We start from the raw sequence: 21,998 nt of genomic DNA, 5'->3' as shown, positions 1-21,998 counted from the left end.
CTTATTGGCAATTTCTCCCCCTTTTTTTGCTTTATTCTTCTTCTTCATTTTTTTTCTCTTTTCTTTTTCTTTCGATCTCAGATGTACAGAAACAACACCATGCAGCTTCTATTCTAACGCCACTTGCAACCCTAGATTTATTGGCCTTGCCCAAATAATGAAATTTAGACCTCTCTTAACGACACAAGGTTGAACAAGAAAGTCTAAAAAGGTCCTGGGTTATCAAACACGGCTAACAAACAAAATAGAAGGATAAAAGCTCAAATTGATTCACTATTGAGAGATAAGATGAAGGCATGATTTGTAGAAAACTAAAAAAGGTTAAATCATAAATGCCTTATCATTTCAAATGCATCCAATTCAACAAATGTGACATCAACATGTATAAAATAGCATGTTTTAGAATGCCAATACCATGTGTGATACCCACTCAAAAACACAAACGAAGCAAACAAGAATAGTGTGCTCGTGCATGGCTCAAAAGTTCCCGAAAGTTTCAAAAATGGGTACGATATTGTCAAGGAAAACAAAAATACAAAGCTAGCATCTATGATCACATACACGTGCACTTTGATTGTATAATCCATCATAGCAAAATGCTATAGCAAAAGTAAACTAACTACACATTCTTTTTTCTTTTTTCTTTTTCATTTTTTTTCTTTTTCGGTTTGTTCCATTTTTCCTCCTTTTTTTTTGAGCAAAAGAAATGATAAAAACAAAAAGAAATAAAATAAATCACCCCTCACACCTAAAACCTACATTGTCCTCAATGTTGCAAAGACAAATAAAGTGTAAGGATAAAGGGGCGAAACTTCCCTGACTACCGAGAGGGTGTAGCGAGACACTAAGGGAGAGCAGGATGAGGAGGCTAGAATCCAATATGAACAAAGAAAACTATAGGATGAGGCGCGCGATGGGAGAATGGAGCGGTGTGCGATAGGTGGCGCGAGACGGAAGGTGACGCGGTGGTGGTGCGGGATGCAGAGTGGAGGCAGACGAATAAGAAAAGAGAAAAGAAGAAATTGAAACCAAGACAAAACAAAGAAAATTGAAAAGTAGACACTAAGAAAAAGGAAATTGAAAAGACCAAACATGACAAGAAAAGAGGAAAGTAGAAAAGTGGGGTTAGAGATGGTCCTGATTGCATTTGACTTTCGTTGTCGCCAAGGTTGGAAGGCGTGGGCATGCCTTGGAGGACGAGGTCTTCTGATCATCAAGTTTTACAAATGTCCATGCGCTGTGAATACAAGGCGCGGGCACGCCTTGTAACATGAAGTTTTCTGCCCACGAATTTGTGCCCCTAACCCAGAATAAAACTACACAGAAACACCCATGACTTACAATACAAATTGTTTATCAATAGGAACCTAAATCCACTGATCTTGAACACAAATATGAAATAAAACACAATTAAAATTTTTGGATTGCCTTCCAAGTAGCGTCTTTCTTTGACGTTTTTGGCTAGACATTAAACACCACTCTTCAATCTAGATGTAATTCAATTTTTCTTGTAATCAGTGGCCTTCCTCCGGGATCCAAATAGCCATTGAGTACAATATTTTTCCTTAATTTTCTACCCATTTTCACCTCATGAATTGCTTTCATTCCATGATATTTGTTCGCAACAATTTTGAATTTACTCCTACGAGCAAACTCAGAAAATTCTTGCACAGAGAGATTAGTAGCATAAATAACAAACACAGAATGAGAGTTAACAAGATGTTTCATTGTATCAAAAATATTAAAGTGGATTATTTCTCCATCAAATTCTATCGTGAGAGTACCCTTATTAACATCAATTTTAGTCTGGGCAGTATTCAAGAATGATCTTCCTAATATAATGGGTGATGGATTTGGAGTACTTCTATCATCCATGTAAAGCACATAAAAATCAGCAGGAAAAATTAATCCATCCACTTGCACTAAAACATCCTTAACTATCTCATCTGGATAAACAAATGTACGACCAGCTAATTGAATTATTATCCCCGTTTCTTTTAAAGGTCCTAAATTCAGGGAATCATAGATTGATTTAGGCATCACATTAATAGAAACCCCTAAATCTAGTATAGCATTTTCGATATTAGAATGACCAATCTTACAGGGGATAGTAAACATACTTGGATCTCCGCATTTGGATGTGAGTTTTCTTTGGAGTCTAGCAGACACATTTTCTCCTACCGTCACTCTCTCATCATCCCTTAATTTCCTTTTGTTAACGCATAAGTCCTTTAAGAACTTTGCGTACTTGGACACCTGCTTGATCGCGTCCAATAGGGAGATGTTTACTTGCACTTTGCGGAACACATTCAGGATTTCTTTTTCCTTCTCTACCTTCTTTGTCTTTTATAACCTGCAAGGAAAATGTGGTAAGTTAGATTTAATAGGAATTAAAGGAGTGAACGTTACCTTAGGGTTTTTGCGAATGCGCCCGTCTTCTTTAATTTCCTTTTCTATCTCCTCCTCATTTTTGCTTTTCGGATTGGTCAACTTAGGTCCCTCCTCTTCCTTGCCACGTCTCACTGTCATAGCACTTACATTTTTGGGATTTGCCTTGGGTTGCGATGACAATTTTCCAAAAAACGTGAGACTCCAAGCGATTAATGGCAGTTGTCATTTGGCTAATTTGAATCTCTATATCTTTCATGCCCGATCTAGTTTCCTATTGGAATTGAGCAGTGCTCATGACCAAGGATCTAGTTTTTTGCTGGAGCTGAGTAGTAATCGTGGCTATGCTCTTGACAATATCCTCCAAAGAGCCTCCTGAATTGGCGGACGAAGGTTGAGGCTTTAGTTGCCGTGGTTGTTGAAATCCTAGTGGACGATTTTAGAATGAATTCTGTGGCCTGTTCCTATAGGTGAAGTTGGGGTAGTCTCTCCAACCCAAATTATATGTGTTTGAGTATGGATCGTATTGCCTACGAGGCGCGGGCATGCCTCCAGCCATGTTTAGTTGTGCAATCCCATTCTCTTGCAAAATAGAGCATGAGTCAATGGGGTGACCCACGTTTGTGCAAATTTCACAGACCTTTGCTTAATGCACATTCCCCACAGCTAATTGCCGAACGAAAGATGTTAGCTCCGATATCTGTTGTTGAATGGATGACGTCTCTACCTCGTTAACCCTACGGGTAGGGTTACTCTCGCGAAAGTCAAACTGTTGAGAATTTTCTGCCATAGCTTCAATAAGCAGCTATGCTTCTCTCGGTGTCTTATTTGCCAATTCTCCTCCACTTGCAGCATCAATGATACTTCTGTCGAATGATTGGAGTCCCTTATAGAGGTATTGAATCAATAGTTGTTCACTAATTTGATGCTATTGGCATCTAGTGCACAACTTATTGAATCTTTTCCAATAATCATATAGGGATTCTCCAGGATACTGCTTAATACTGCATATCTCTTTTCTTAGACTTGTAGCCCGGGATGCAGGGAAGAATTTTTGCAAAAATTTCTTTTTCAGTTGGGTCCATGTTGTGATACTACCTGCAGGTACGTAGTACAACCAATCCTTTGCTGCATTCTTGAGGGAGAAAGGGAATGCTCTAAGTTTGATTTATTCTTCAGTAATCCCTGGAGGTTTCATACTAGAATATACCATATCGAACTCTTAGATATGTTTATGGGGTTCCTTACCCGAGAGGCCATGGAACGTGGATAATAAATGAATTAATCCTGACTTTAGTTCGAAGGAGGTATTCTCAGCCAGAGTTGAAAATGTAATGAACAAAGGCTACTGGGTCAATTTCGGAGCAGCCAACTCCCTTAATGTTCTTGTATTCGTCATAGGGATGTCCTCTTGGTCTGGATCATTTGAATTTTTACCACTCAAATTTGTTGACTCAACCTCTAGATCCAGTCTCTGAGATGCAATGCTAGATTGCTCTTCTCTGAGCTGTCTGGTATCTTTCCTAGTTTGGCACATAGTCTTCTTTACTTCTGGGTCAAAAATCAATTCATCTGTACGAGAAGAACGAGGCATAAACTAGAAAAATGCTAGACAAATCCAAAGAAAAACAACTTAGAAACAAAATTAATCAAAACACCGTTCCCCGACAACGGCGCCAAAAATTGACAGGTGTCGAGTCTGTACAATAATAATTACTAAAAAGTCCTAGTTACTACCACAATTAATTATAGAACAAATTCAAGTACTGGAGCAGGGACTCTAAGTGTGCAATGGGTTACTTGATTCATCATGTTCTCGAAGAATTTGCTTGATCCGATATATCAGAATTGTCTATAAAAATATTAAATTTGCGTAAAATGGCAAGTAGGGTCGATTCCATAGGGAACGGATAGGAAGTTGTTTCATTCCAAATCAATAGAACAAAATTGGGGGATATTTAATGGAGTGAAAATGAAAATAAAATAAACAAAATTCAAAAGCTAACTTACCAAGTACAATTTACTAAAAATTGCAATTAATAAAATTCTACCCAAAGGATCAATTTTTGAGGCACGGTTCAATTAAATGATTATTGATGCAAAGATATTTCCTTCATTGGTCACTAGGTTGGTTATAGCCATCAACAAGTTCTGACAGCCAATTCTTTCTTACTTTTTCGATAGTCAAGGTACAACCGTTGACTGCTTCTCTAACCAGAAAATAACCCTAAGTACGACCGTAGGAATTTAATTATCCAGTAGCATTAAAGCTAGACAAACTCAACCCTAACCAATAAACACGCTACGAGAGTTTATTTAAACTAAATCTTACGTTTCCCCAACACAAAGCCAATTATGGTGGTTGTCACTAGTTGTCAACTAAACGAACAATTACGGATTCAATTTAATTAACGTGCCAGTAGGCTATTAGATTAAATTAAATATCTGGCCGTTGATACTCAATTAATAAAATAACCATGAACAATTAATTCAGGAAATGCACGAATAGTAACAAATTGGAAGAAATAGTGAAAGTTCGATTAGATCTCATAGATGTTATGGACCGCGCCTTCGCATTAACCCTTGGGTAGAAGAGAAATCTAGCCGCTCCTCATCATATCGATCTCGCGTGGTTTAATTAATTCCATCCACACAATTGCCAAAGAATTGAGAAAGATGAAATAATGAAGAGGCAAACGAAAAGTCTTCCTTCTTTTTGTTTCGTGTTCGTACTGAAGAAAAGTCAAGGAAAGGTCTCCCGAAAATTGTCCAAAAGCAAAAGCAGAGAGTAACCAAAAAAATCATCTATCCCTAAAAGAAACTAAAAGCCAAGCTAATCTATCACACGTGATTCTGGCTTTGTTTCTATTGGCCGCCGAAAAGAAAGGAAACGTCTCCAGAACAAAAGCAAAAGCTAATCTCTTGATTACACGTGATTCTGGCTTTTTAGCCAATTTCCTCACAATAGCCGCCGAAAAGAAAGGTAAGCGTCAAAGTCCTTAAAGTTTTATAGGATTAGAGTTTTTATTCTCTACATCTCTGCGGCTTACGAGCCTTTTGATTTCCCAATTGCCCACTTTTGCTACCAATCCAGTAGGGTCCGTCTTTTAAGTGTCTCTCTTCAGTTTCTGGCGTGGGCCTGCCATGAAATAAAGAGTTTTCTGGAAATTTGCCTCAGGAGAGCACTTTTGACACCAACATCCTACAATTCACACAAATATCAAATATGAGCAAAAATTCAATATTTAGCATAGTGAGTAGCCAAAATTAAGACCAAATAATAGCAAAAAAGGTGCCCAATAATTGCTCTATCATTAACCATTCTTAAAATGTAGTTATTCTTTTCTACAAAAAGAAAAGAAGTGATTACTCAAAATGTTGTTGAAAATAAAAGCATGCTTTATCTAGATATTTTTTAAAAATTGAGTTTTTAACTTTATAAGTCAAAATAGTTACATTTAGCTTGCCAACAATTTCTCTGTACAATTGATTTGTTGTATAGTTTCATACCGAGGTTATGCTATATTCACTTTCCAGATTAGATTTAGATTTCTCATTTTTGTTCATCAATCTCATACTTGTGTTAAGAATTAAGATTTCTATGTATAATTTTAGAAGCTTAAAGGCTTGGGCCATCGCAAATACTTTAGACATCGAAAAGTAATGTATATACTGTTCTTTGCTCTTGTATTTTGAGTTTCAAGTAGGGGTTTTATTTTAGGACCTTTAAACCCAAATATTACCCTTTTAAGGTACCTTACAATCTCTTCAGTTATATTAGATTCGGTCTAGAAAATATTCAAACCCTGAAAACCAAACTTGTAATCGTCAAATCCCTAGAAGTAACCACTTAAACTTGGCATCACGCATATACAGTGTGATAAGTGACTAATTTACGTTTTAATTGTATGATATTTTATATTATTTTTAATCACTTTGGTTATATTACTGGAGAAAAATGAATCATTTTGGCTATAATTGGTGAAAAATGCTTTTAAGTAATTAAATGAGGTTTTTATCACTTTTTACTTGGATTTTGTGCATTTTGATAGTTTTGACATATTTTTGTATTTTGGCTATAACTTGAGCTACAATGATCAGATTGAGATGACTTTTAAACCAATTTGAAGATAAGAGATAGATCTACAACTTTAGTGAAGACATCTGAATCCAGTTTGAAGGGTTTCCAAGTTAAAAAGCCGAATTACAGTAGCTAATTTCTATTGGTCGAAGCTGAAATAGGGCAGTAAGCAGTTAAGGGTATTTTGGTCATTTATCAGCCTACACAGATCCAAATGAGATGATTCTTAATGCATTGGAAAGCTAACTCAAAGATCTACAAGTTTTATGTTTTGGTCAAGAGCTAAATCAGCTTTTATCATCAAGAAAAGTTCAGTTGAAGTAACGCAAAATCAGAGCAGAACTGGAAATTGAACAAAAGTGCACCAAAATGTCACTGTAGCAAACTTGGCCGGATTTGTGGCTGGATTGTGGTCAGAGAAGGCTGCTCTTTAAGCGGAAAACTTATTTTCACCTCTAACAAATCACTTGCAATGCTAGACATGTGAGAACTACTTTGCAGCTGTAAAAGGGTGATATAGGCCTCATTTTCTTGACTTCTTTTATCTTTATATAGCCAAAACTTGCAAGATTGAAGGAGAAGAGAGACATACGGGAGAGAACTTGGACTGGAAAAATGTAGCTCTTCCATTTTTCTTAGTGTAGGATAGTAGTTTAGACAGTTCATCCAGTCTTGTTTATTAGCTAGTCAAAGATGAAGATGAAGGATGAAGAAGGCAAGGAGATGAACTCATGTGACAAGGGTTACATTCCTTCCAAACTCTTTATCTTTTGTACTTGATTCCAAGTTTAGTTAATATACAAGTTCTAGATTTTGTGTTTAATATGTATCTTTAAAGTTTATGCCATGGGTTTGGTTGAACTTTCTATGATTATTAGTGTTTATTATTTGGTTATTTGATTGCTATGATTTGAGCAAGTTATTTAGCACTTTGCCTCTTTAAATCATGATTAATCTGGTACCATTAATTGTGATTATCTAAGGTGTTGTTTCTGCAATGAAAATTGAGATTTAACACTAGTTTAAGAAGTGCTAAACATAGGGAGTACACTCACGAGAGTAGAGGTGCACCTATGTGGTTTTAGTGATTAATTTCATGTAATTTCATTGAAGAAATGAACTTGTAACTAATTTCATAACCATGAGAATGTCTATGGATTAGTTATGAGTATAGTTGATTCACTACGAAACTAGGTTTCGCATGTTTAAGGAAATTACACCATAACTAGCCTAGATAGTAGTACTCAATGATCCAAAAATGACAATTGCATGAGAAGTTAGGGATACCATAACCTAAGGAGTTTTCATTTGTTATTTTGCATAAGTTCAGTAGGTTTCATTTCTTATAATACATTGATAGTTTAAATAATAGAGAAGCTTTAGTAGTACCGGTAATTGCAATCTTCCTTGTGGGATCGACCCTTAATACCCTATACTCGCTCACGATTCGTATACTTGCGACAAATCGCGTGTAGGGTATTTAGGAGTTTATAAATGTAAAATTTGATTAGGATGAGTTTAATGTTATATGTATACCCTACGCCCGTCACAGTGCTAATCCCTGCCTTCTTGTAAGTCTTCTGAAGGTGTTGTTAAACTTCTACAATAGGCCAATGTCATATGTTTAAGATTGACACTTCATTCAAATTAAGAAAATATTGGGAGTTATTGATGGCCCTAATGTTGAATGTTTGGATTTGGAAATAAAATGGGAGCCAAGATGACAATTGTTGATTTTGGTACCAAAAGAGTCGAAAAATCCAAAACAACAATGAAGAAACATGTTGAAAACAAGAAGAAGACATATCAAAAGTATGCTTTGATGTTTAAGATAGGCAACATAATCATAAAGTTATTACAAACAAAATCTATATATTGCATGAATGCTTGCAATCTAGGGAACTTGATTCTACAAAGCTTGAATTTCATCACCTCTTCCTACTAGTTTGATGCTTCAATTACAAATTCTGATCTTTTGATCGCCTAAAAGCTCACTAGTTCTTTCTCTTTATTTTTCTCTTTCAGAGATTCGATTGGACAACAGTTTCCTTACGGAATTCCATGTAGGCTACAACAATAGATATCTGAAAAACAAAGACACTTTTTTATTAGAACTTTATTAAAAGTTTAAATAATGTAAGTTTGAGATAACAAAATGGTAACGTATATATTCATAGCAATCTTAACAAGTAAATGGTTTTTTACATAAAAGGAAATTGATTACCTTATATTCAACATTATTGCCAACATCATTTACTATATACACGTCTGGATTTAGCCTGAATTGGTGTATGTACCAATTGGTACTTTCCCCAGGACGTTCCATTCCACAATAATAGATGAATTCTTTCTTGTAGCCATCTACTTGACCATCAATGTAGATAGCTTCTTCAGATGTAGTCGTCCAATAACCATCTCCAGTGAACACATTGTCATTTGGCTCTACGGTATAACAAAACCATTTCTCTCCAGTGCTATACTCGCACCTATCTACAAATTATCAAAAAAATAAAAGCTTTTGAAATGATTAACAACTAACTACGTTAACTCGAAATGACAATTAATATAATTATTAAGAACAGGATCTATTGGATGCAAAACTAATAACCAGGTGGATAAAGGAAATGTCTAAACATCGACAGATGCTGATGATAATTAGAAAACCAACAAAGATGGCAAAGAGAGTCCTTAGGAAAGTAGAAGGCAGATCTTACCTGCCCTTGAGAAAAGACTATAGAACTTACATAGGAAGTTCTCTCTAATACATTTTTTTTTTTTTGAAGCTGTACTATAACGCTTTAGTCTAGCTTATTATTTAAAGGGTCTAAGAAGAGTTGATTCTAAAGTATTATTGGAATAAGTAGAGGATGGCTACCAATCAGCAAGTGATAGATCGGAAAGAGAATGACGTTTACTAATAATAACTATAATAATAATGAATTGTGATCTAGAATCGAACTTTAGACATTGTACAAAAGAGATAATAGCTTTTAATAAATCAAATCATGTTTGCTGACTCCTACATAGGTGTAATGCAAGGAGATTTAACAATGTATCTTTTATTTTTGGATAATATACCAAAAAACTCCTTGTGATTTACTAAATGTTTAATTTAATTCCCTCTGGTTTGGAAACTTACACTATAATTCCCGGTGATTTCAACTAATTTGAAAATTGGACAGAAAGTATCTAATCTAACGGTTATGCGTGAGATATCAATATGTCCCTATACAAATGAACTCCCTATGGTTTGTCAAATATTTAATTTAACTCCCTCTAATTTGAAAAATTACACTATTACTCCCTGTCATTTTGACTAAATTAAAAATTGAATGGAAAGCATCTTACATGTAGTAGGGGTAATATTGACATTTCACACACAACCGTTAGATTTGATACTTTTTGCCCAATTTTTAATTTAGTCAACACCATAGGGAGTTATAGTGTAGATTTCTAAACTAGAGGGAGTTAAATTGAACATTTATCAAACCACAAGGAGATTTTTGGTATTTTACCCTTTATTTTTTGGGAAAATCGTTCAAAACATCTTTGACATTTTACAAAATGGCTATTTTCGTCCCTCACTTTTAAAAATATACTTTTACATCCTTTACAAATTCACATTAGTCAAATTTAGTTCCTATCTAGATTACCGACTAGTTTTTGGTTGGAATCCACCACGTATCTTGCGCGTGATCATTTTTTAAGGGTAAAATTGTCTTGTCAAACCAAAATTTACATAATCCGATCCATAATCCCTTACATCTCACAAAATGAATTTTTTTGTCCCTCACATTTCACAAAAATAAATTGTTTGTCTCTCACATTTTACAAAATGAATTTTTACATCCTTCGTATTTTACAGATAAATTTTTTTATCGCTCATTGAATATGTGTACGAAAAACTTTTTTTTTAAACTTATGTATATATCTATTTGATTTTACTTTTACAAAATAAATTTTTTCATCCTTTATATTTTATAAAATAAAAATTTTCATCTCTCATTGATCATGTGTACAAATAACATTTTTTTAAACTCATTTATATGTCTATTTAATTTCACTTGAATAATACGAATAGCATGTAATATATCTTTATTTGATTTTGCCTGAACGTACTGTTCAGGTTACGTTCAGGCGAAATCAAATAAATATATACAGGAGTTTAGAAAAATTATTATTTTTTCACTCATGTTCATTTCCTTTTATTCAAAAATTGAAAATAAAGAAGACATTTAATCCTAAACATTATCAAGTGTTATATCGAATTAAATTTGGACAGAAAAATAAACAAACGAAAAGTATGACAAAAAAAAGTAAGTAATTGACACTTTCAAATTTTAAACAATCATAAGGCAAGAAATTCAACTGTTAGTCTTAAAGGTGGCGAGTAAAAATTTCAGATTTAAACTGTAATTTGTTAGCATGACTATAGAATTCCAATTAGGATCAACTAATTAGATGGTCTTATTACATAACTCAATAAATGAATTATTACCAAAAGAGAAAGGTTACAAATATTGAATAGAATCAAATGGTAAAATCAAATAAATATATATATGGATTTAAAATAAAATTGTTAGATTTAAACTCATGTATATATCTATTGAATAGCATGTATACAATTATAATTAGTCTATTTAGGTGCAATCAAATAAATATATATTATATGCTATTCGTAATGTTCATGTGAAATTAAATAGATATACACATGGATTTAAAAAAAAAACTATTTGTACACTGGTTAATGAGGGATGAAAAAAATACATTTTGTGAAATGTGAGAAATTAAAAAATTTATTTTGTAAAATGTGAGAGACGAAACAATTCATTTTGTGAAATGTAAAGGACTATAGATCGGATTATATAAATTTTAATTTGACAATTTTGTCTCTAAAAAATAATTACATGCAAGGTAGATGATGAATTCCGACAAAAAACTAGTCAGAAACCTAAGTAAGGACTAAATTTGACCAATGTAAATTTATAAGGGACGTAAAAATACACTTTTAAAAGTGAGGGACGAAAAAAGTTATTTTACAAAATATGAAGGACGTTTTGAACGATTTTTTTTAAATTCATTTTGGGAACATAACAATGAAGTTTAGACCCAAAAAAAAAAAAAAAACTGTAGCTCATACTGATGTATTTCACCACAAATTCAGTAAATATTGTCCCCCTGTAGTTTCTAAAGCTTCAAATTTGACAGATTTCTCAAACCCAAGCCCCCACACTCTTTCAGCCAACAACGCCCCTACTACTGCTGTGCAGCCTTTCCTCACGATGAAGGAGCCGCACCCATCAGCCAGGCGGCCACAGATCATGATGCACTCTTCAGTGATCGAGCTCTCTTGCGCCAAAATGAACGGGCAAAATTATTTGCCGAAACCATGGGATGTAAAAATATATCAGTAGGGGAGTATGAGTAGCTCGAGCAGTTGAAGAATCAACCTCGAGCCATCCGTCTACCAGATTGGGAAGAGGTAGAGAGAGGGACTGATTTAAGCATATGCAAACCAACTCACTCAATTCACAATCGAGGAGTGCCTCAGCCTAGAAAAGTCATTTTACAGCCCCCATTCTAAAATTCATACTTGCAGAATCCGGATCAAGTCTAATCCAATCACAAGGTCGTTGAACCAAAAAAATTTCACAAAATTATTCCTTCTGATTAAACCAACATGCATGCTTAAAAAACACTAATAAATAAAAAAAGAAAAGGAAGAAGAAATTCAAACTTCATCCACGCTGACAAAATTACACGCTTCCAAACAAATTTCGTTAAATCCCCTCAAAATTACGGACATGCAATTGAAGAATCGCAACCAAAATTCCAGATGAAAGGGAGTTGATCAGGGCTTGTTCCGAAAACATCAGCGGTGGGAATATAGTCAGGCAAATCATCGCAGCCACGCATAATTTTGTTCCTCAGATAAACCATCAATTCTTCATCGGTTGGGTCAAATCTACATCCACAAGGGACTTCAAAAGGGGCCCTTTTTCCTCCATTATCGTCATTTCCCCCCGGCTGAAGCTGCTAATGGCTTCTCCATTTCTGAGGCCAAGAAAATTGTGAAAATGAATGCTTGCTGGGCTTTTTAGTTACAGAGGAAATACGTTGTGGTTATCTGTTTGTACACGACTTGAGAATTGAGGAAACACGTTTTTGTACTGTCCCATGAAGAAAAAGCCAAGTTGCATGCGATAAAGCTAGGTGGCAGTGTGAGACAAGTTCTTGATGTTTTGTACTTACGTTGAACTGAATCATCACTTTGTTACTTTCAGCTTCTTGGTGAGAATCTGAGATAAGTTCAGACTTCACTGTTCGCATAATCTTGTACCTTTGCTTTGTGCACCTTTTTTTTATCCAAAGGTGACAAATTTATTATTATTTTGTATGCTATATTTGTACCCCTATCCAAGGTAAAAAATGGAAAGGGATGTTGCATCTATATCTAGAATTGAACCTAACTGTTGAAATGTAAGCAAGTTGTGACATACGAACAACTTGACTCGACTAGGGCTTGACCAAACTCAAGTTCTTTTCTGCCTTAGTTCGAACTCAAGTTCGCAACTCAAGAAACATCCCTTGTTAGCTTTAGTTGGAGAAAATTTTTTGATTTGTAAGTTATTTTTTTTCCATGTATAAATCATTGATACTTGGAACAGATAAAACCCTTGTTAAGTACCATAAGCTAGCATGAAACTTAGTTGAGAAAATTCTTCAACTAACGTTAATGAAAGGAGGGATCCTGTCAAATGATTGCGCAATTTAACCTTGCGATATGCAGGAGTCATGATGAAATAAATTCAACGATTCAAGTTTTAATTTGAAGTTTCCTTCAGGCCACGGATTCAGATTACCAAATTTTGTTTTGCGTTTCTATGTCTATGTGGATGTGTTTCTTTTATAATTTAATGTTTTTAGGTTTAGGATTCTAAGTATGTCAAGAGCACATGCGTTTAAAATGAGGTGCATATATGTAATGGAAAAACGGATTATTAAGTAGATATATTTCAGTTACACAATATTTAAGAAGCCATATAAACTATCCAAATACTAAATTTAATGATGTTAAGCCTTTACATTTGGAGGTTTTTGATATATTAATTAACTATTCCCTATAAAGACAACAAAAAAGAAACAATGTCGATGCAAAGTACAAGATGTGATGACATTTTTTTTGAGTAAATTTTATATATATTGACAGTATATATACTATTGACAAGGGTTCATTTTACGTATTTTTAAGTGCATTTTATTAGTTGATTTTGGTTTAATTATTTAGTTTTATAACTAAAATAGCTAGGTTTTGGTAAAAATATACATTTTTGGTAAAAGTGACTAATATTGCATTTCTATTGATTTTAGTGGTAAAAACTTCATTTTATGCAGGATTAAATGATTCAATCACCAAAGAATGTCAAGTGAGGTGAAAAATAGATAATAGGTGATGAATTCAAGTGGTTAAAAGATAAATGAAGTGAAAAATGTTCAAGTGAGAAAATGCAAGTCAAGACAGTTTTGACACTTTTCAGTATTTCGACTATATCTAGAGCTACACTTATCGGATTGAGGTCATATTTATACCATTTTAAAGCTAAGAAAGAGACCTACAATTGGTATGAAGACATCGAAATCCAATTTTGCTGTTTTCATAGACAAAACGTCAAAATACAGAAGCTGCATTCTGTGGTTGGAAATTGAAACAGGGGTTTGACCAGGTGATGGTATTTCGACCATATCTCAGCCTACAAAAGTCCAAATGGGATGATTCTTGATGCTATGGAAAGATAATTCAAAGAGCTACGACTTTCAAGCGAGCACAAGAGCAGATTCTGCCGTTTTCATGGAGAAATAATTCATGCAATCTGTCAAAAAGAAATTCCAGCAGCAAATCCTGACTTTGATACATGTGCAACTTTTCTTGAAAACTTTTTATGTATTTTAGTTGAATTTGCAGCTGCAATTTTGGAGATTCTTGACAATAATCAAGCAATGAGGTCATGGATGATAATTTAAGTTTTGTCTTAAACTCATCCAAATACCTATAAATACCCCTCACAATTCAAGAACAAAGGGAGACCTTTGCCAACCTTTGTTAGTAGATAGAGAGCTTAGAATAGATTAGTTTTCAAATTCAATAAAGCTCTTTGAGCTAGTTTCGTTTTTAGCTCTGTTAGATATTAGTTTTCATATTTCTAAACACCTTGTTCTAGATTTTATCTTTATAAATACACTTCTTGCGGGTTTGATTATCAAAGCTTGAGTGCTTAAAGAGTTGGAGAGTTTGTTTATTCTGTAATTGAATTAAGCTTTTATCTACCACCACCTAGGGTCGGTTCTACCACCCTAATCGGATTGGTTTTAATTGCTTTTCTATGGTCGGTTTTGCATATGAGCTTTCTCTACCATTTTTCCTTCATTTCTAACTCTTCGTCTACTTTATTAGAAGTTGGAGTTATTTTGATAATCATGTCTAGCTAGCTAGATCTATCCCTTGTTCTAGGAGTAGATGAAACTGGTTGGTGCAAGATTTGGATTTGTATGATGCTAGTTTTCACTAACCTTGTTCTTGGTAATTTATTAATCTTGATTTTCACATTTGTTAAAGCTTGATCATCTTTTGCAAATTATATCAGTTATTGTGATCGCACGACAGTGGTAAACAATAATGGAAAGAAGATTAATTGAATTCTAGCATGAAACACACGACAGTAGTGAATCACTAGAAGGGCTTTTCATAATATTTCACAAAGGCCTAAGATCATCACCGGTTGATTTTCACCACGATAGTAGGTGGAACCTAGTGATCGTGACAAAGCTTTTCTGCACGACAATGAGATAAGTATACATTTGGAAATGTTCCCTACCAAGACAAGAGTGAATTGTGACTACAAAGTACATGGCAAATCTGATCTTTACTAGCTAGTGGATTTAATTCCCCTAAAACATCTTTTCTTTTGACATATCTGTTAGTTGGGATTCATGCACTTAATCTGTTTTTAATTCTTTCATCAACACATAATTTGAAAAGTTTAGATAATAAGATAAGGTTTAAAACTCTGGTATTTGTTAAGTTGCTCCCTGTGGGATTCGACCCTTGTACCTTTGCTATACTATATTTCGATCTGTATACTTGCAGCAAAACGAGGTATTAGGTTATAACTTGTGAGTTGATTTAATTGGTAAATTTTAACCTCGTCAAGTTTTTGATTTTTATATCAATGCAAGTTTAAATCTGATTTTTATATCCGTTAGCTATAAGTATACAGGCCGAAACTGTAATGTAAGGTATGTATCGGGTCGATCCCACGAGAAGCAATTTAAACAAGTACTAGACCCTTATTTTTCTCTATTATTTAGACTTAAAATAAAATTGAGCAGAGAAAGTATATTGCTATAGTCTACAGATATGATACACAAATCTAGTTTAACAAATGCTAAATGCAAATGAAGAATTCTTACTCAAGAAAGACTCTAGAGATGTAGATTCCACTTATGGCATAATCAACACAAATGAATGGATTTACCTCTTGTTATTATTCTTGTTTAACTAGAGATTCATTTCCAAATTTACCAAGTCTCATTCTCATGATGAAATGGCCTAGAGTCGTTCAGTTTTCTCTATTTTCATGGTGAAATACTACTACTACTCTTGTTTTCTTTCATGAAATGCTAAGTAATCCACTTAAGTGTATCTTTATTTTCATGAACATACAACTTAAGCTCTACTCATGTGTTTCCATTGTTACTACCAATTCTCATTGAATAATAACAACTATAAACATGCTATTGGTGATCAAGCAATAACAAGTAATCACAGCTATACAAGTAGACAAGTTAATACAAGATATAACAAGTGTAAATCACATTCAATTAGTATTATTTAGCCATAAGTTTCATCTACTCCCTAGATTAAGGAGTTTAGCTACTCATGAATGATTTAACAATCAAACTCACAAGTTTATTAATGCCAAACATCATAAAGTACAAGTATAAAAAAGATAAAAGAAAGCTTAGCCAATTGAAGGTGAATCTCTCCAATTCCTGCTATACTCTTGCACAATATGATTATAAGTGAAAACTCCAAATGCTTCTCCAAGAACTCCTAGCTAGAGAGAAACTAGATACCAGAAGGAAAACTAGCTACGTAGGTTCTGTTTTGCTTCTCCTTGTGTCTCTGCATAAAAGGTGGTAGAAAGTCTATTCCTCTCACTTCATAATTTCCTCCACTCAAATTGTGTAAAAAGAAGTCAAAGATATGATGTTTCCTTTTGTCTACAATTCATTTGGTCTTCTCTTTTATTGCAGAAGCATGTGCCACCGATTTCTGTCCCTCCAAATAGCTGGAAAAGTTGTGAGAAAGGTAAAGAAAAATGGCTGTGCCACTTGCTGAAGAGAGAGACAGATCTGAGCCTTGGATCCGAGGGATGAAAATGGATCCGAGCTCGGATCTTTAGGATCTGAGGACTTCCCATGATAGATCCCAGGTCGGATTGTCTGACCTCGGATACACTCCGCCAGAAGTACAGATGAGGGCTCGGATCCCTCTTTGCTCTCTCTTCAGCAAGTGGCACAATCGTTTTTCTTTACCTTTCTCACAACTTTTCCAGCTATTTGGAGGGACAGAAATCGGTGGCACATGCTTCTGCAATAAAAGAGAAGACCAAATGAGTTGTAGACAAAAGGAAACATCATATCTTTGACTTCTTTTTACAAAGTCTGAGTTGAGGAAATTATGAAGTGAGAGGAATAGACTTTCTACCACCTTTTATGCAGAGACACAAAGGAGAAGCAGAATAGAACCTACGCAGCTAGTTTTCCTTCTGGTATCTAGTTTCTCTCTAGCTAGGAGTTCTTGGAGAAGCATTTGGAGTTTTCACTTGTAATCATATTGTGCAAGAGTATAGCAGGAATTGGAGAGCTTCACCTTCAATTGGCTAAGCTTTCTTTTATCTTTTTTGTACTTGTACTTTATGATGTTTGGCATTAATAAACTTGTGAGTTTGATTGTTAAATCATTCATGAGTAGCTAAACTGCTTAATCTAGGGAGTAGATGAAACTTATGGCTAAATAATACTAATTGAATGTGATTTACACTTGTTATATCTTGTGTTAACTTGTCTACTTGTGTAGCTGTGATTATTTGTTATTGATTGATCACCAATAGCATGTTTATAGTTGTTATTATTCAATGAGAATTAGTAGTAACAATGGAAACACATGAGTAGAGCTTAAGTTGTATGTTCATGAAAATAGAGATACACTTAAGTGGATTACTTAGCATTTCATGAAAGAAAATAGAGTGGTAGTAGTATTTCACCATGAAAATAGAGAAAACTGAACTACTCTAGGCCATTTCATCATGAGAATGAGACTTGGTAAATTTGGAAATGAATCTCTAGTTAAACAAGAATAATAACAAGAGGTAAATCCATTCATTTGTGTTGATTTTGCCATAAGTGGAATCTACATCCCTAGAGTCTTTCTTGAGTAAGAATTCTTCATTTGCATTTAGCATTTGTTAAACTAGATTTGTGTATCAGATTTGTAGACTATAGTAATATACTTTCTTTGCTCAATTTTATTGTAAGTCTAAATAATAGAGAAAAATAAGGGTCTAGTACTTGTTTAAATTGCTTCTCGTGGGATTGACCCGATACATACCCTATATTACAGTTTCGGCTTGTATACTTTACAGCTAACGGGTATAAAATCGGATTTAAACTTGCATTGATATAAAAATCCCGTCAAGTTTTTGGCGCCGTTGCCGGGGAGCAAGGCAATATTAGAGGAAAACTGAGTTTTATTAGTCTAAACATTTTTTTTATTGTGTATATCCAAAAATTAAAAAAATAATAAAAAATTAAAAAAAAAGCTTTTTTTTTTTTTTTTGAGGAACAACAGCTTGGGAGAATGATGTTTGGCAATGGATCTTACTTGCCATATTTCAATCATGAAGATAACCAAGGAAGTCCTTTTGGAGGTATGAATTTCAATGAGGAAATCTGGGATAATAATGCTTATAATTCTTATCATGTAACTTGTGACTTGTGTAGCGGTTATCATGTTACTTATGAATGCGTGCAAGCACAAAATTGGGGGTACAATGATGAATATCAGCATTATAATTCTCATTTTAATCAAAGTAACTATGGTTGGGGTAACTCTCATGATCTAGGTTGGAATAATCAATGTGCTTATGGTAATTCTTCATACTTTTATGAATACCAACCCAATTGTGCTCAACTTGAATCAAAGCCATCTTGAGAATTAGCTATAGAAAAGTTAGCTAATACAACTTTCGATCATTTTGATAGGATTGAAAAAAGATTAGATGAATTAGTTTCTCACCTTGAGGGATTTCATGACCATTTGCACACGTTTTGTGTGAAGTTATTACATGTAGTGATATGCAAATTGATCCTAAAATCAATGATAGGAATATTGTGTGTAAGAATGGAGTACATTTTGATGAAAATGATGAATCTTATTTGCATTTCAATGATGAAATATCCATTTTACATGATGATGTCTTTGGAATGAATTTAGAACCTCAAGAGGAAGGCGTCAATGACGCAATTTTAACTCCTCTTGAGGAGTGTGTTGATAGTGCATATTCCAATGACATTTTCCCTCAACAAGTTCATAAGGATGATCCTTTGGTTAATTCTCAAGTCGTGATATTTGAAGCAGATATCTTTGAAACACTTGAGCTTATGAAGCCACTTCCATCTCTCAAATCATTTGAGGATAAGGCTCATGAGGTGGAGTCACCATTGGTTGATCCACCCCGTCCAAAATTGGTAGACTACTCTTTAAAAAAGCCACCTTAATGATGAGTGAAAATAGTCGAACTTAACGACTTTAAACAAAAGTACTGGTTGGGAGACAACCCAATGATTTTATGCTTTATTAGATTTTAAGTTTAATAAAATAAAGTGAGTTTTCACATGCATATTTTCCTTTGCTAACAAGGTGCAAGAATTTGGCGCACCACCCTAAGGCTAGTCAGAAACTCGAAAGGGAAATTGAAGGTGGTTCAAGTAGAATTATCTTCATTGCACAATCTGGATCTGGATTCTGACTTCAAGCCACCAATTCCATCTTCCCGACTGCACAATCAAGCGATAACCACTCTCAATGAGTGTGCGAATTTCTAACGTGTTGGGAATTTTTCTGAAAGTAGGCGGCCTCATCTCCATTATCAGAAACGCTTACTATATCAGGGAAGCTTACTTACTCCTTCACCTTGAGAACAATGCATAATCTAAGTGGTGGAAGAGTTTAAAAAAAGGGAAATTGTGAATAATATGCATGTATAACTTGCAGGATTTCCTGTTTTTAGTTGCTTTTGTTTTAGTTTCCTGAACTAATGGCTTCTTTTAGCTTGTTTTGTTTGATGGTTTTTGTCTTCAAAGGTTGGATATTGGAATAACTGCTGGAAATACTCTTGAACATAAGGGGAGTATTTGTCTTCTTTTTACATTTTCAGTGCTTGAATTTTGAATTTATTGAAACTGGTCACCTATATACTTGAATTTACGCTTGAATGTGGTGAAATTGTGGTTTGCTGGCAGGGAGAATGGTCAAAAAATAAGAGGAAACTCTGCCAAAATTTCTTTAAAATATTGATAGATTTGATCTAATATGGTGTAACTTATCCCTTTTTAGTTTTAAAAGCTCGAAATGGAAATAGAAGGGATATAGTTACTGAGCAAATATCTAATCCTCTTTCCCATTGAGGACAATGTGAAATTTAAGTGTGGGGGAGGGATTAATTTGGATAATTTGGGTTCATACAACGATGCAAAATCTCTCTCCCAAATTTTTCCAAAATATGGAAGGAAATGTTGAAATTGGTCTAATTTTTTTCCACAAAATTTTTTTCAACATTTGGAGATTCAAATACTTATTTAACACTACAAGAAATTTGGCCTTTTGTGACAATAAAAAGTCATCACTAAAAATCAAAAAGTCATCATTATATGAATATAGTGACGACTTTTTCCATTGTCACCTGATTGTCACTAATTTTATGTCACAAATAGGTATGAGTGACAACCCTTTTACAGTTGTCACTAAATCTTATTATTTAATGACGAGGACAAAGTCGTCACTAATGGTTATCATTGTGTGACGAATTTTCTTGTCACTGTTTCACTTATTTTTTGTCATAAAACATAGCAAAAGTCGTCACAAATTTGAACTCTACAGTGACGACTTGAACTTGTTACTGTCATTCCTAGTATTCAGTGACAAGAATAGTCGTCACTTAGCAAACTTATAATTTTGTCTAGAAGCACTACAATTGTTCATTACAAATAAAACATTATCACGGCATTTTCGACAATTATAGCAAAAAATTAAATTTGGCTAAGAGTGACAACTTTGAAGGTTGTCACTGAGTTTTGTCTTAAAGAGTTGAAATTGGCCATTACAAATATAGTATTTTCCTGGCATTTTCAACAATTATAGCAGAACATTCAATTTGACAAAAGACAAAATCAACGTAGAATATATGCTTCAAATTCATATATTTGGCCATAACACATCTACAAATTAATCAAAACAAAAGTGAATCACAAATGTTGGGTCCCAAATCCCACAAAATCAGTTCTAGTAATGACCAATATATATCCTTCCTAAAAGATAAACTAGTCAATAACTGAGTACCCGTGAGAAGAGAGAGGTAGAAAAGAACAGATGAATCGAACCTAGTTTCTGATTTGATAAAATTGGACACTAGTATCTGCAGGACATATAGCTAATAGGTTCAGCAAGCAGATTTGGTCCGGGCAGTCTGGCCAGCTACAATGTACAGAGAATAATCTTCAACACTTCATCGTTTTTCCTCATCTTTTACTGCTCCTACTATTTCTGTCACTTCGTGTAGATTGTTTTGTGGGGGTAAGTTTTCTAAACGAAGCATGCAAAACCAAGACTGCAATCATATTAAGGAGGGGATCAGATTTTGGAGTCCCTACAAAGTTCTGTTTCATAAAAGGAAAAAGCAATTTGAGTATAACAATCACTAAGCAAAAGAACTAATGCCTTACCTACATAACTTACACTAAGAGCGCATAGGAGGGTTACTTAAACATTGGAAAAGAATAGAATAACTGTAGTTGCTGCAAAAGTCAATGGAACGTTAACATTTTGAAGGCACAGTTAAGTTGATAAGCATTCGAGAGAGTTAGTAGTTACATGAATGTAAAATTGCTAAGAATCATCAACTAGAGCAAATGTGACCTGAAATACTAAGAGTCTTGAAACATGACAAACTGGGAAATGATCTATACCATGTACAGCAGCGCAAGTCTTTCGTCAAAATTAGTTAATCAACTCAGTAATTCCACGAAACAACTTTCTTAGGAACAGGATAATTATCATCAGCCCACTGACTAATGAGAGATGAAAAGAGTTAAGGTTTGGCATCCACGAAAAAGGCTTTAAAATATTCCGGAAGAAGAAATAATCTAAAGAGCTAGAAAGCTAAAAAAATTAGGGTTAAATACCAAAAAC

At 34.2% G+C, this 21,998-nt stretch overlaps 1 protein-coding gene across 1 annotated transcript; it reads right to left on the bottom strand.

Annotated features, from left to right (window-relative positions):
• Positions 1-8,490: 8,490 nt before the first annotated feature.
• On the bottom strand, positions 8,491-12,409 carry LOC113708244 (transcription factor JUNGBRUNNEN 1-like). Its single transcript, XM_027230706.1, has 3 exons — positions 12,274-12,409; positions 8,694-8,959; positions 8,491-8,553 (listed from the first exon to the last, which is right to left on the bottom strand). The coding sequence occupies exons 1-3, from the start codon at positions 12,407-12,409 to the stop codon at positions 8,491-8,493; spliced, it is 465 nt and encodes a 154-aa protein (XP_027086507.1).
• Between the last annotated feature and the right edge of the window lie 9,589 nt (positions 12,410-21,998).

Source organism: Coffea arabica, chromosome 9c (genome assembly GCF_036785885.1).
Source record: "Coffea arabica cultivar ET-39 chromosome 9c, Coffea Arabica ET-39 HiFi, whole genome shotgun sequence".
Classification (NCBI taxonomy): domain Eukaryota; kingdom Viridiplantae; phylum Streptophyta; class Magnoliopsida; order Gentianales; family Rubiaceae; genus Coffea; species Coffea arabica.
The sequence above is the reverse complement of the archived record's forward strand: the minus strand, read 5'-3'. Positions and strand labels throughout refer to the sequence as shown.

What these genes read in the sequence shown, in the direction of transcription:
- LOC113708244 (XM_027230706.1), bottom strand. Translation starts at nt 12,409, where the DNA reads ATGGTTTATCTGAGGAACAAAATTATGCGTGGCTGCGATGATTTGCCT. An exon ending in TTGCGATTCTTCAATTGCAT is followed by an intron (nt 8,960 to 12,273) that starts GTCCGTAATTTT and finishes GATAATTTGTAG; the next exon opens with ATAGGTGCGAGTATAGCACT. An exon ending in GCAATAATGTTGAATATAAG is followed by an intron (nt 8,554 to 8,693) that starts GTAATCAATTTC and finishes TTTGTTTTTCAG; the next exon opens with ATATCTATTGTTGTAGCCTA.